Source organism: Podarcis cretensis (genome assembly GCF_951804945.1).
Source record: "Podarcis cretensis genome assembly, chromosome: 1".
Taxonomy (NCBI): Eukaryota; Metazoa; Chordata; class Lepidosauria; order Squamata; family Lacertidae; genus Podarcis; species Podarcis cretensis.
Window position 1 is genome coordinate 88,484,543 of NC_137170.1, and position 14,242 is coordinate 88,498,784.

The following is a 14,242-nucleotide window of genomic DNA, read 5'->3' on the forward strand; positions in this document are numbered from 1 at the left end:
TTTTGATGGTGTTGAATTCTTTGCTTTGCCCAATAGGGCAGTCAAGGTGAAGGGTGAGTGCTGGGAGAAACAATACTTTATAGAAGTTGGGAGGGAGGATTGAGCCTGGCTTCTGAAGAAGGGTCTTGGTACGAGAATAGTTACTCATAAGGTCCCATGTTTTCTAATAAGTCTGCACTATTGGGAAATGGTCTTCCCTGCTGAAAGTTGCATCCAAGCACCTCAGGACAGAGCTTTGTGATGCACAAAGTACATTTTTGTGCTACCACCCTTCTGCCTGATGCATTTAAAAATGAAGTTACTTCTTTCATGTCCACCTGGATTTAACCATCCAGGAGTCCTTTACCTTTACCGTTTTTTGCCCCAGACATTTGTGTTACTGTGGAATGATGTTCATTTTAATCGGACAGTGCTAATTTGCAAGAGCTGCTTTCTGCTTGCGGGAATTTCAAAATTAGCATGGAAGGTCTTGTACATACTTCTTGCCAGTGGCTTTAGTGGGAGAGGCTTGGCATTTTCTTCCTTTCTTCTAGGGAGTGCAGGGACACATGTCAATCTTACTTGGAAGTAATCAGTTTGTTCCAGCTTGCAAATGATGAGAGCATTTGATAAAGCCTCTTTATGACGGGCCAGGAGCACTTAGCAGGTTGCTGTCTTGGAAACCCTTATGACAAAGTGAGTTTATAGCTGCACTTAATTGATTTTTGACATCGTAGTACTGTGCCGCAAGCCTTTCTGGGCAGCTTTACTACACTAAGCCTTGCCTTTCAGGTTCACGTACTTTCTACCCCTGCAGTGTTTCCTATGAAGATTGTTCATGACGTGTGCGTTCGCTTTTGCTGAAAGGCAAGTTAGGTGCTGATGCTGCATAACACTGAGAGTTGTAAAAATTTTGAGCAATAAGGTCATGGCATACTTGTCCACTTTTTAAATTTCATGTGTGTTTACTAACTCTAGTGTCCACTGTGATATGCACAGATCAGACACTCGCCCATCCTTTATTTCCCCATAAATGATGTGTTTGAGACCAGAAATATTCATTCTGGGCAACAGAACTGGCACCAGAACCTGGAGTCATCCTTTGCCTCCTAGTTTGAGCTGCTACTCCAAGAGCTGTGTTTTGAGTGTGAGTGTGTGATGCACAAAAAGAGAGGCTCCCTCTTGTCCCTGTATATGCATATGGTTGCTGTGAATGAAAAATGTCCTCTTCTTTGGAAACTCAGCTAAGCTCAGTCTTCCTCTTTTTATGGTAAACTCCAGGGGTTTGTGTTTCCTCTTTTTCTGTAGCCCACAACATTTACGAAAGGCTTTGCAGCTTTGATTATGTCATGGAATGGATGTCTTCTAACAGAAAATTGAGTAGGTACTGCCATTTCTTAAGAATTGCAAATTTAAGGTTGATTTCTACTGCTGTGGTAGTCTTAAACATTGCCTTTTTGTTCCTTTATGCTCATGTTTTGCTTGTGGATTTCTCATGGGAAATGGGATGCTGGACAACATAGGACTTCTTTGCTTCTTTTCTATAGCTCTTCATTTTCCCTGTGTTTTAATCTTTATTCCCAACCTTCAATTAGCCAAAATCTAAATTGTGCAATGAAACGAAGCCATGAAAATGTGCATAAATTACCCCATGGCAGAATTGTATGTCTCCTCAGCTCCCCACTTTGCAGTGTTTGAAACTCCCAGCATTCTAGGCACATTTTGCAACAGGGAATTTCAGACCATTTTTAACTTGTCTTTTTATTATTTTGATAAAACCAATTTGCATATGTAGGGTCTCAGCCCTTTACAAAGGAGGCAGTATTTGGGAAGTAAATGACATTCCATGCATTGCTATAAATATTTTTAGACATATATTGCATCTGTAAACATACCTGAGTTAAACAAAGATGTACAAGTAGGAGGGTTGTGGCTAGGGAACAAGACAAGCTGACTGGATGCATAGGCATGCTGTTAACAGGCAAGCTAGCTTGCAGGTAACTGTGTCACATCCATCACAGCCAAAGTGCTGTTTCCACATGAATTAGGTTTCTGTTCTGTGAGACTCTAGCCCAAGGGCAGCCAACATGGCACTTTCCAGATATAGTTGAACAACATCTCCCATCATCATCAGCAGATAGCATATTCAGTGACTAGGTATGCTAGGAGTTGGAGTCATGCATTGAGGGCATCATGCTGACTATCCCTGATCTAGGACTGGCAAAGTCCAACTGGCCTCCAGTGGAGTGCATACAGGGTGTACTTCAAATGATGAGAGACTACAACTCCCATCATCCCTGGTCAACCTGGCTAATGGTAAAGGATAATGGGAGTTGTAGTTCAGCAGCCACCACATTGGCTGCCTCACTGCTCTAGCCCATTTAGACTTAAGATGGAGGCAGCTTTTACAGTATCAAATTCCTCTTCTCTTGGCTACCTTAGAGTTGCGGTGAGTTATCCTGTCTTTTGATTTTTCAACCAGCAGGCCTCTGTAGTTCTATCTGCTATTTCTGCTTCCCAGCAAAAATCATTCCACACAAAAGGGTTGCCTCTCAGAGGCAGAAGCCTTTGGCTGCTATGTGGAAGTTGTACATGCACTATTTTGTGTGACTGGATAATTTAACAACTGAAATTGCTAGAGCACAAAAGCACTGGAGTATACCTACTGCGAGACCAGACGAAATGGTAAGGAGCTGAGCCATGGTTATAGGGGCAAGCAACCTTGTTGTTTTGCCTTGGTAATGGACTGGATGAGAGCAAACAAACTGAAGCTTAATCCACCTAAGACTGAAGCACTGTTAGTGGGTGATTCCCTAGACCGGATGGATGGGAGGTTCTTGATGGGGTTACACTCCCTCTGGAGGAGCAGATACATAGCTTGAGGGTACTTCAGGTTCCTTTGCTGTCGCTTGAGGCTCAGGTGGCCTGAGCAACCCAGAATGCCTTCCATCAGCTTTGGCTGATGGCCCTAGCCCTATGCCCCTATCTGGGCAGGGATAGCCTAACTTCTGTCATCTATGCTCTGATAACCTATAGGTTAGTTTATTGCAACGCATTATATGTAGGGCTGCCTCTGAAGATGGTTTGGAAACTTTAGCTGGTGCAGAATTTGGCAGTCAGGTTGCTCACTGGGGCGAAACAGGTTGAGCATATTACATCAATCCTGGCCTGACTGCACTAGCTGTCAATTAGTTTCCAGGCCCAATTCTAAGTGCTGGTTTTGACCTATAAAGCCCTAAACGGCTGAAGACTGCAGTACCTCAAGGACTGCCCCTCCCCACACGAACCTACCCAAACAATGTGATCATAATCTGAGGCCTTTCTTTGTGTGCCTCCACAAGAGGTCAATAGGGTGTCAACATAAGAACAGGTGTTTTCTGTGGTGGCTCCCTGCTTGTGAAATGCTCTCCACAGGGAAGGCCACCTGGAACCTAGGTGCCAGGTGAAAACATTTCTCTTCAACCAGGCATTCAAGTGATTAACATTCTGTAGCCTTTTAAATGTATTTGTGGGAGGGGAATTAATGGTTTGCTTTTGTTTACGTCTTATTATGCAGTTTGTATTCTCATTTTGTATTTTTCTATTGTGAACTGCCCTGGGATTTTTGGATGAAGGGCGGGATACAAAACTAATTAATAATAACAGTAATAAGAATTGTGCCACTGGGTACATTTTTTTGAGGAAGTGCTGCGGGTACCAGTCACAAAATGGCTGCTGTAGGAATGTGGCATAACAGAAAATGACTACCACATGACTAAGAGAACAGACAAGGAGGACCACAAATGGTACAGATAGCCCAGTCCCCCCCCCATCATTAGGTGGAGGAGGACACCAAAAGCGTGTACAATCCTGGTATCTAAAGAAAAAGGGTTGAACAAGAAGCTCAAACAGTCTCTTGCACATTATGGATTTTTGAGATGTTTGCCGAGACCTTTTTTGAGCACCATAGGAACTAGTTAATGCACTGTCACCTGTGGGTTCTGTGTTGGTGACCATTGTTCTCATCACATTTTTGTGGAGCTAGCATCTTAATTGCATCAGAAAAAAGGCGTTATGTTTATGGAGGCTTTGAGAATGCCATGGCATTCCTCCTGTGGAAGAATTCTTACTGAGGAGTCAGTTGTATGAATATTGTTAGTGCTGATGCAGAAAAAGACAAGCTCATCTAGAAGAATCTTATCCCTTTCTACTTGGAGTTGATTTAGAGGATGATTCGAGTCTAGCCAACATCTTTCTATATAAAGGCAGAATTAGACTGTCAGAGCTCCTTGGCCAACACATACTTGACAGGAAGCCAATGGTTATTGAGCTGAGAAAAGGAGTTGTTGGCATTCCTTCTACCTTTATGGCCATCTTCAAGGAATCAGTGGGATAAGTCCTTTCTACTCTTTCCCTGAGGGCTGATAATCATAGGCACACACTGTACATCATTTGATGGCTTCTACCTAGCTGTGCAAACTGCTTCCATTGGAAAGTATTGTCAGCGGCTCTGTGGAAGGCTTTCCATGTGCGATGTCAGTTTCCCAGATGCATGTTGTCAAATGTTTGCAAAGCGAGGCAACATCCAAATATACAAGCACCCTATTAGCTGCTAACTGGGTGGTGGTAACGGGAGGGCTACAGCTAGGAGATGAGGAAGGAAAAATCTTGCAGTATCTCAGTACCATTCAGATTGGGCAAGGTGAATAAATAGAGCAGGGTTTCCCCTTTCTCATGCAATCTGCAAGGAAAAAGAGCAGGTGGTCCAACAGCTTAGCTTCTTCCTCTCTCTCTTGCTCAGTTAGAAAGAGATGTTGCCACAAGAGTCAACCCCGGAATCCTTTCTCTCTTCTCTCAGTTATTGCCAAATCTTGTCAGGAGCATCCGGGAAAAGCTTGATCAGCCACCACCTGATGCTACTTTAAAGGTTGCTAGCAGACTGGACCTACTTCTGGGCCCAGGTCAGAAGAGTTGCCCTTGAAGACAGGTGGAAAAACAAAGCCCTTTGGAAAGACTTGATGGTTGGCTGATGTTATTGAAAGAAATTCACCCTTCCTTTTGAATATCGTTAAGTCTGCTTTGGGGTAGGTCCCATTCGTGGCTGCAGTAGCCTGTCCTGCCCTTTTTGCACAACGGAGGTAGATTTTAAAACTGAACCATACGAGTGGACGGATATAGTTGGTGGGTCTGGGAACTGTGCAAATCACAATAGTTTAAATTCTTTCTTTAAAAAAATAGCAGCAAAATGATATAAAACTGTTGGGTTGGGTTTTCGTTTTGAAAAAATAATAATAATAATATATATAGTAGTGCAAAGTAACTTTTCAGTCCAGTGCTGTGTAGGAACAAGGGAGGCAGGCAGATGGAGTGGGATATGGCATCCATTCTTAAGACAACTCTTGTCCCCTTCCCTCCCCCTCCCCCCACATTCTCCAACCTAAATGGGGCAGAGAGGGAAGAGCTGTATTTGGAGACACAGTTGCTTTAGTCACTCTCTGTTGACAACTCTCTGATTCGGATATGGACAAATAGGGAGGCTGGTGGGATCCCCGTCCCATCCTTGGAAAGAAGGTGGATGTGGCGGTATCCTGCATGGGAGACAAAAAAATAAAGAGCCACGCACAGTGTTTGAAGCTGCCTTGTGTTAAGTTAGGCCAAGGATAACCAACCATGTTGTTGGGCTCCAGCTGCCATCAGCCCCAGCCAGCATGGCCAATGGCCAAGGATTGTGGGAGCTATACTTCAACAACACCTGGAGAGTCCCATGCTTGCTATCCCTGAGTTAAACTACTGGTCCATCCAGCCCAACTCTGCCTACTATAACCAGCAGAGCCCTGGTGGGATCCTAAAAACACACACAAACCAGGGCTCATCTGCATGCATAGCCTGTGCTCTCCTGCTGAGCTCTAGATAATGATACAGGCAGAGATATGGGCGTAGCCAAGGGGGGATGGGGGGGCAGCCACTGCCCCCCCAATCCACAAAAAATATTGAAAAGCATTGAAAGTACTTAGTTGATTGAGGTTCCTGGCTACACCCATGGGCAGAGAGCACATTTGTCTCTAGTGTCAGCTTTTCCTGGCTGTCTCTCGAATGGTTACAAATTCTGGGTTTCTCCCATTCCTTTGAGTAGATTTGAGGTTTTATATATTTTGCTTGCCCTGCAGCAGATGCATTTATTTGGTTGATCACAGCTACAGCCTGTAGAAGTGTATATTCTAGCACCAATACAGGGCACAGTATTTCTCTTCTCCACTAGATGGAGGCAACATGAGCTCCCTCCCTCCCCCTACAAAAAATAAAAATAAATATATGTACACAGGATGGGAATGCAAAACTCTGCAGTGTGATCTAGGAGCAGCTACAAGTATGGTAATAACTAATCCAAATACTAAGGAAGCAAATCCATTGATTCTGAGGATGGAATCATACATAGTCCCGTCCCCCCGTCCCCCGCCATCCTGCAAAGTGAGTGGTACTTCTCATGGGGGAGAGTTAATCTATGGGTTGTGATAAACGTCAGGCCTGCTTTGGAATTAAAAGTAAAAAAAAAAGAATCCAGGGAGCGGCTGTATAGGTTTAAAAGGGCAGCAGTTTTAACTGCATCTCAATCAAACTGATTGATTGAATCCAGACTTACAATGCACTCCTAATTCCACTTACCTGGGTAAGCCTCACTGAACTCAGTGGGATTCACTTCTGAGAAGACATGGTTAGAAGGGCCTTGGCTCCTCCACACTTCCACTTGTCTTGTGCCTGGAAAATGGGTCCAAGCGGCTATTCCTTTGCCGCACTGCTCTCCCCTGGAAAACCTGCTCTTTACTGCTGAATTGGAACAAATGGCAATTCAACGAAAACCTGATTGCTGTTTGGTTCCATTTAGCAATAAACCACAGGTTTCTGCAGGGGAAAGTGGCAGGGTAAACGGAGGTGTGGATGAGCCCAGAGTCTGGATCTAATCCTATGTACTTTTGTGTTGTGCTGTGGTCATAATATCCATGTGCTGATTTACTGAGTTGTTACAGTCTCTGTTGAAGGGGGTAACTTAGTCTGCCTTCCTTATATACACAAATAACTGTCTCTGGCTAACCTTGACTGACCTGCCAGAGATGCATTCGTCTCTTGATCTTGGCAGCAAACTGGCACAAGATAGTCATACCCCACAGGGCTAAGAGAGAGATGCTCACCTGCTTTGACACTAGTAAGAGGTAGAGTGTACTGTCCCACAAAGTCATTCCGAGATGCCTTGTCATAATCCTCCACCACAAAGCGCAGAAGTGCCAGCTCTGGTACCCAAACCTGGAACTGAAAGGCCTCATTCCATTGTGGGTTAAAACCTATCCAGGGATATTAAAGTGAAAAGAGGGTGTTGTCACAGCACATAATCTGTATGTGTCCCCTAGCCTCTCTCCATCTTCACCTCCATAAAATCTCACACAACTTCCCTCTGCATTGCTGCTTCTGAGATTCCTCAGCTGCTCTGGTCAGTTTATCATCTAACCTCAAAAACATCTGGCCTCTTTGCATCACTTTTCTACCAATGGTCCAACTGGGCTATTATCGTTTTCAATGCCCCAGGAAAAGAGAGAGAAGATGCCTTTAAGTGGGAAACCAATGTCCCACTGTGGAAGGACGTGTGGATCCAGAATTGGTCTCCACAGTCACTTAATGGACTCATTGTTAAAACTGTGTTTATGGAAGACAATCTTATTCGGCTACAAGTCGTCGCCAAAGAAGACGATATGCATATACTATTGTGGGACCTTGGTGGAGAATTTACCTTTCTGCAAAGTTCAACTTCCTTTTCAAAATGACTATGAAAATTTCTAGCCTGCCAGGGTGCAGAGGAAAATATGAAAATGTAATGGAGAATGGACACATGTTAGTCATGAGGTGAAGCTTCACTTATGTCAATGGGACAAATCGGCTGCAACTCATTTTATTTGTTTTATTTTAATGTATTTATGGACTGCTCTTTAGGTAAGACATTTCAAACTGGCTAAAATAATAAATACAATACATAAGAACAGCATAAGAACATCAGCACATACCAATCCACTGTTTTCAAAGAGGCTTAGTCATACAACTAACATTTGCTGGATTGTGCCCAGTGTGGTAGGCCACAGACATGGAAACTCAAGGCTTCCAAAGGTGGCTCATATGCCCTACACATGAGTTATTTGCTTCCTTGGGGTTCCAAGTCCCCCTAATAAATCCTTCCCCTGTTATCTGTTTCCACCTCTGCTGCTTCCTTGTACTTCACCACCCCAGGTCTTACCAAAAACAAAAAACAAAAATATCACAATTTAAAATCATGCCTGACATGCCTAGCATTTTAAGGACATTCATTCCTATGGAAGAGTTTGGTTTTTTTAAATGTAGAATCTGAGTTCCCTTGGCACAGATAACACCAGGATATTCATTCATTCATCCTTAAGTAATTAAGAATGAGGGGCATTCATGTTGACACATGCATGAGGTCCACATAAAACCCCATCTCAGCAGTTCTTTACAATGACCAAGAGAATTGCCTCACCGTTATCATCAATATATTTGGTCTCCTGCTTGGCACTATCAGCAGGGATCCCATGAATCTCCACTCGCACTAGTGGATCGATGATGGAGCCTTCTTTGCTGTTGGGCATCTTGGGGAGTTGCTGCCCACTAATGATCTGGAAGAGAAGATTATGGTGAGCATAGAAGGGCAGTCAAGTCCACATGTGCAAACAGCAATGTGTCAGCAGCTGCACCCTGCAACTCACGCAGCTCAAAACAGTGACAAAGGAAGTTGGTCACTATGGCGTATAAGCCCAAAGACACAAAGGACTTGGAACAACACTCTGCCTGCTTGATACAGTGGTACCTCGGTTTTTGAATGTAATCTGCTCCGGAAGACTGTTCAAGTTCCGAAATGTTCAAAAACCAAAAACTCAAAACGGAAGCCTCAAAATGGAAAACTCAATTGGGAAAACTCAAAACGGAAGTTGTGTGGCATGTTCGACTTCCAAAAAGTGCTCAAAAACCGAAGCATTTACTTCCGGGTTTACGGCGTTTGAAAACCAAAACGTTCATCAAGGAGACGTTCGAAAACCAAGGTACCACTTTATCCCAAACTCAGCTTTCCCAACAGAAGTAGATCTTTGACTCAACCAGGTATGGGGAAACTTTGGCCCTCCAGATATGGCTGACCTACAACTCTCATCAGCCCCAGAAGCATGGCCAGTGGCCATGTTAGTTCAGCAACATGAGCGTCAATATTCCCCACATCTGCAGGAGGATAGTAGCACTGAGTAGCTATTAAAAGATAGCAGGATAGATAAAGCCTCTCTCTAGGTCGGACAGAAATTTTCCAAGATGGGGGCCACATTCTCTCATAGACATCTGGAAGCTTCTTATTCTAATAAGTTATTCTCTAAAATCCTAAAAGCCCTGTTAGGTTAAGGTATGGGCAACAAACTCACACAGTACCTTAATGGCTATGTTAAGTGGGCTACCATTCTCCCTGCTTTGGGGGTTCTCAGGACTGAAGGCTGTCTCTGGGTCTTTCATGAAGCTCGGCTTTAACACGTAGCCACAGCGGCCATTTTTACTGAAGAGCCCATCGCACAAGTCCATCTCTGTACCAGCCGTTTGAAAATTCAAGGCCACTGGGAGGAGGAGGAGGAGGAGGAGACAGGAATCTTTCAGACCAGCAGCAATTGGAGGCAAACGAGAGAGCAGTCTTCTAGCTCTTGCTAGCTTCTTCCATGCAAGGCATCTTAGAAATACAAATTAAAGCCCAAACTGCATATTGTGGAGAGAGGACCATCATCCCACATCTCCCTAATAATGGGGGGGGGGGGGAAACATATGACATATCATTGTCTTAGTGTTTCCCTCCCTACACCCACTTTCACTGGCTGCTGCTTATCCCATTTCTGGATCTCTATCTTCCCTCAGTTCCTGCCTTTCAAATCTGCATTTGCAAGCTTGAAGAAAGCTGAGGAAACCAACATTCAGAAGAGTTGGGGGGGGGGGGAAACCCTTCCCCCATATAAGAACAGCCATGCTGTAAAGCCCAGTTTTGACCGCTAAAGCTTGGCAATAGCAGAAGAAATAGCAACAATTATTTATATAAAGCACCACTTTGAACACTCTGAAGCACACTGCATATTTATTTTACATCTTGCCTTTCTGCCATCATAGAACCCAGTGTGGCATACATATGGCTCCCAGACAGTCACCCCCAGACCTGCAATGTTGTAATCTTATGTGCCTTCAGATGCTGGGATCAGGTTTACTTACTTACTTACAATATCCAAGGTTGGAACAGCTTGCTACTTCAGCAAAGTTCGCTGAGACACAAATGCAGGAGGGAATTTCCAGGAAAGGATCAGTGTAGTAGGAGTAGTTAACCCTTCCCTAGATTGCCATCTTGCCAAAAATACTCCCTGGCATATGACAACTTGTCCCCCTCCCAGAAAGCAGGATTCTGAGACTAGGCAAATGAAGGGGAGGCAGCATTTGTGGGAATAAGTGAATAAATAGAGCCCTGCTGGCTCAAACCAAAAGCCTGTTTAGTCAGCCTCCTGTTTCCCACAATGGTCAATCAGATGTGCAAGTGTGCGCTCTCTGTCTCTCTGTCTCTGTGTCTGCGTCTCCCTCTCGTTCCCCAGTGACTGCTAGTCAGAGGAAAGCTGCTGCTGATTCTCAGGTAGCAGTCAGACATTATGACTCATAGCCATCAATAGTCTTATACCCCAGCAGTTTGTCTAATCTTCCTTTTAAAAGCCATCTAAAGCCCCATCTGCACTTAAAGCAGTATCAAACCACTTTAGTCCTGGCTTCCTCCACACACACACAATCCTGCAGTCTGTTCAAGGTCCCAAGAGATGCTAGGAGACTTTATTCCCCTCACAATCCCCAGAGTTCCCAGGGAAGAGGGTCTGATGGTTAGATCACTCTGGGAGCTGCAGCTCTGAAAAAACACACAAGGGTGACTTCCTCACCCACCCACCCCTTCAATCCTTCTGGGGCTGGCATACCCAGCTGGCACCCCACATTCCACATCGCCTGGGGGTTGTAATTGGAGGAGTCCGTCCGCAGACCGCTGGGGAAGATGCGTGTCAGCTGCCAGGCATTATGGCGGATGAAGTCATTTCCTGCAGGAGGTAGTTAGCACACCAAAAGTTAAGAAATCTGGTATTTGGGGAACCCGCTCTCCAGTTATTAGTGTTTGGAGAATGTGACCATCTGCAACTAAGTGGGGTGTGTGTGTGTCAGAGAAACAGTTTGCATCCAGTTTACCTAAAATGTAGACAGAGAACGTGGAATTTCTAGCTGGTTAGTTGGAATTAGGGTGCACACCCTACCCCAATGCATGTGTAGGTCTTCACAAACTGCTTTCTGGGAATTTGATGCAGAATTAGAGTGGTTTTGTTGCCTGCTTACAAGAGGTTGTTTGCTTCCACTATGCTGTGCTGGTATGTTCTCTGACCCAAAGGAAACTGAATCAGGGAGTTTTGCCTCTGACTTTCTGACTGCTTGGCAATATGGGGCAAATCATTAACATCTTAGTGTATGTTGGGGAGGAGTCAGAGGAGTCATGGGTCCATCAATGTGTGTTCCTAATGTCTTGCCTGCTGGTTGCCTCCATCCCCGGTTTCTCACCAGCCTCTCGGATGAGCTTGCGGGCCTTGGATTCAGCAAAGGAGGACATCTCGTAAGACTTGTAGTGGCTGCGGGAGTGCTGGAAGCTGTGAAAGGGCACGCTCTTGCAGTAGACAATGCAGTCAGAAAGCTCCTGGGAGAGGGACTGTTTGGCCTTCTGCAAAGAACGTGAGACCAACTTGTAAATGATGACCATGTGTACTGCAGACACGGGAGTAAGATTGAGTTCCACACCTGCTAAAAATAGAATCAAAATATCAGGCTTTGTGGGGGGGAAGGCTCCTTTTGCCTTTAACTGGTGAGGGGCAGGTAGAGTTTTGGCCCTGGGAACTTTACCTGTCTTTTGTTAGAATGTTTGGGAGGAGGAGTCATACCTCAGCAGGGAGCCTATGCGCTTTGCATCCCTGGCATTTCCAAATTTAAAAAAGACTAATTTAAAACCCTGCCTGGGAGCTTGGAGAAAGCTGCTAGTCAGAGAACCCAACGGACCAGTGGTTTGACTCACATACAAAGGCAGCTTCACATATTCCTGCAATAGGAGATGAGCCCCCTTTTGCTCCTGAGAGAGAGCCACCAACTCCAAATGGTTCAAAGGCTGTAGTGCAGTGTAAGAAAGTTTGCTTTCTCTCCACATCAGGGTTTTAGGGTTTCCCAGTAGAATAAATGTAGCTCACATAACCTGTATGTGTGTATTGTCATCAGTCACTCCTGCTTTTGCGGGCAGCTATCTCCCACCTGTCGGTATCTGGCAAGTGAGGTTCAAGTGCATATCGCTCTACCACACTAGTGCAACAATTTTTTAAAGCAAACAAACCCCGGACTTTTAGCAGTTGGGGAAATGATGGGGAAATGCATTGAAATTGAGGGATGAGCAAATGATTAATGGGAAGATGTATCAACACTTGGCTGGCAAATTGTTGCATAACCTCCCCACAAACACATTATAATGAATGCTCATAAAGACTGGACGTACCTTAACTGCTATGTGAACTTTGTGCAGGCAACTCCAGGATGGATCTTCAAAACATAGCTGCCACTACCTCTAAAGAGCCAACTAACCAGAGTTTCCATGTACCTTCTCTTTCTTCTTGTCTTCATTGCGCAGGACTTCTTCCTCTGCCTCTGGTCCCTCTTCCTCCTCCTCCTCCTCTTCCCGCTCAGGCGGCTCATCCAGATGCCCATTCAAATAATCCTCCAGGTGTCCAATCTTCTTCCCTTTCAGGATGATCTTGCCCTTCAGCTCCTGCATGAGGACACAGGGTGGGTCATATCAGGGCAGACATGATGGTGCTTTGAGTTCAGGCAATGGGGAAGGGCCTCTAGCAACACCAGCTCAGCCAGGCTGTCCTGTAAAACTCTGCCTTGCTCCACAAGTATGACAGCCTCTTAAATATGCTCACAGCAAACATCCTGCTCAATTAAAGGTCCCCCAATGTCCTTTTACTCAATCTTTCACCATGATTTTAACAAAGTGTCCCCAATACTTCTCCCTCCAGTACCTCTGCTCCTCCAGTGCAACTGCTCCTTTCTGCCTTTAATACTGTTCTTGAAGTTCCCCTTAGTGGTTCTGACAAAAATGCTTTAATTCCCACAATAGCTACTTTGGAACCCCCTCCAGTCCCTTCATCTGCCTTAACCTTCACCCCTCACCTCTGGCTCCTCCCCTTCCTATGGCCACCATTTTAATACTTCAGACTAATACGTAAAAGAATTTGGGTCACCTGAGTGTTAACATAACAGTCCTAGGATTGCAATCAAGCTCTGTAAGCCCAGGTTAAGGAAAGACAATTGACAACACCATGTCCCCACCTCCGGTGAAGGCAACTGCACTGGGACACGTCCATCAATGGTGGTGGTGAGGAGCTGCTCTCCCAGAATCCCCTTCAGCTGCTGGGCCATGATGTCCTGCTGCTCTATGCTGCAGTGGTTCTCAAGAGACAGGATAATGGGGTATTTAGAAGCCTGGGAGAATGGAGACATAAGAAGTTAGAGGTGGTGATAGCCCTAAAGTGTGGAAGGTTGAAAGTGGAGTCTGGTGACATAAAGAGGAGAATGGAGCTGTTTGAGGGATAACGAGCCACCTTAAACTCAGGATTCCTAGAGACCAGACAAGTAGGATAGAGGGAAATGAAGCCACTGCTGAGATGTGGAACCACAGCCATTTGAAACAACAAGAAGGAAAGATGGTGTGCCCTATTTAAATCTAAAAATGGGAGGGGTTTGGGGACAACTGGAACTAAAATTAGGCTCTCACAACTTTGATGTGCTGTCTGGAGGATGGGGGAATTTAATCAAAAGCAACACCTTGAATTTGGCTGGATAACCACTCAGCAGCCTTCACAATTCCACCCTACTGACCCCATCCCTTGTGGCAGAAAAGTCCAACCTACCCGGAAGGCATATTTATCGAGGGTTGTCACAACTTCCCGGAAGGGGATCTTAGAGGTGAAGGTATGGCCGTGGTAGACAATGGGCTCCCCATTAGGTCCGTCCCAACAGTCCACCTCTAGGCATCGGCAGCCGCGCTTCAGAGCCCTGCAGAGGAAAAGAGGACAATTCATGAGCCCTTCCTAGCCTCTCGGTTTGTGAGCAGTATGCAATAAGTGAGGAAAGTTTTTTGGGGGGAAGAGGTTGT

At 45.1% G+C, this 14,242-nt stretch overlaps 1 protein-coding gene across 1 annotated transcript in view; it reads right to left on the minus strand.

Annotated features, from left to right (window-relative positions):
* Positions 1–1,724: 1,724 nt before the first annotated feature.
* Positions 1,725–14,242, minus strand: part of PLCD4 (phospholipase C delta 4) — a 32,191-nt gene continuing 19,673 nt past the window's right edge. The window contains exons 8-16 of the mRNA XM_079968824.1: positions 13,998–14,142; positions 13,417–13,569; positions 12,683–12,850; positions 11,608–11,764; positions 10,983–11,099; positions 9,427–9,605; positions 8,495–8,630; positions 7,146–7,295; positions 1,725–5,546 (exon numbers count right to left, since the gene is read on the minus strand). Of these exons, the coding sequence (XP_079824950.1) occupies positions 5,443–5,546; positions 7,146–7,295; positions 8,495–8,630; positions 9,427–9,605; positions 10,983–11,099; positions 11,608–11,764; positions 12,683–12,850; positions 13,417–13,569; positions 13,998–14,142 (1,309 nt within the window). The 3' untranslated portion in view covers positions 1,725–5,442. The remainder of the gene's footprint in view (positions 5,547–7,145; positions 7,296–8,494; positions 8,631–9,426; positions 9,606–10,982; positions 11,100–11,607; positions 11,765–12,682; positions 12,851–13,416; positions 13,570–13,997; positions 14,143–14,242) is intronic.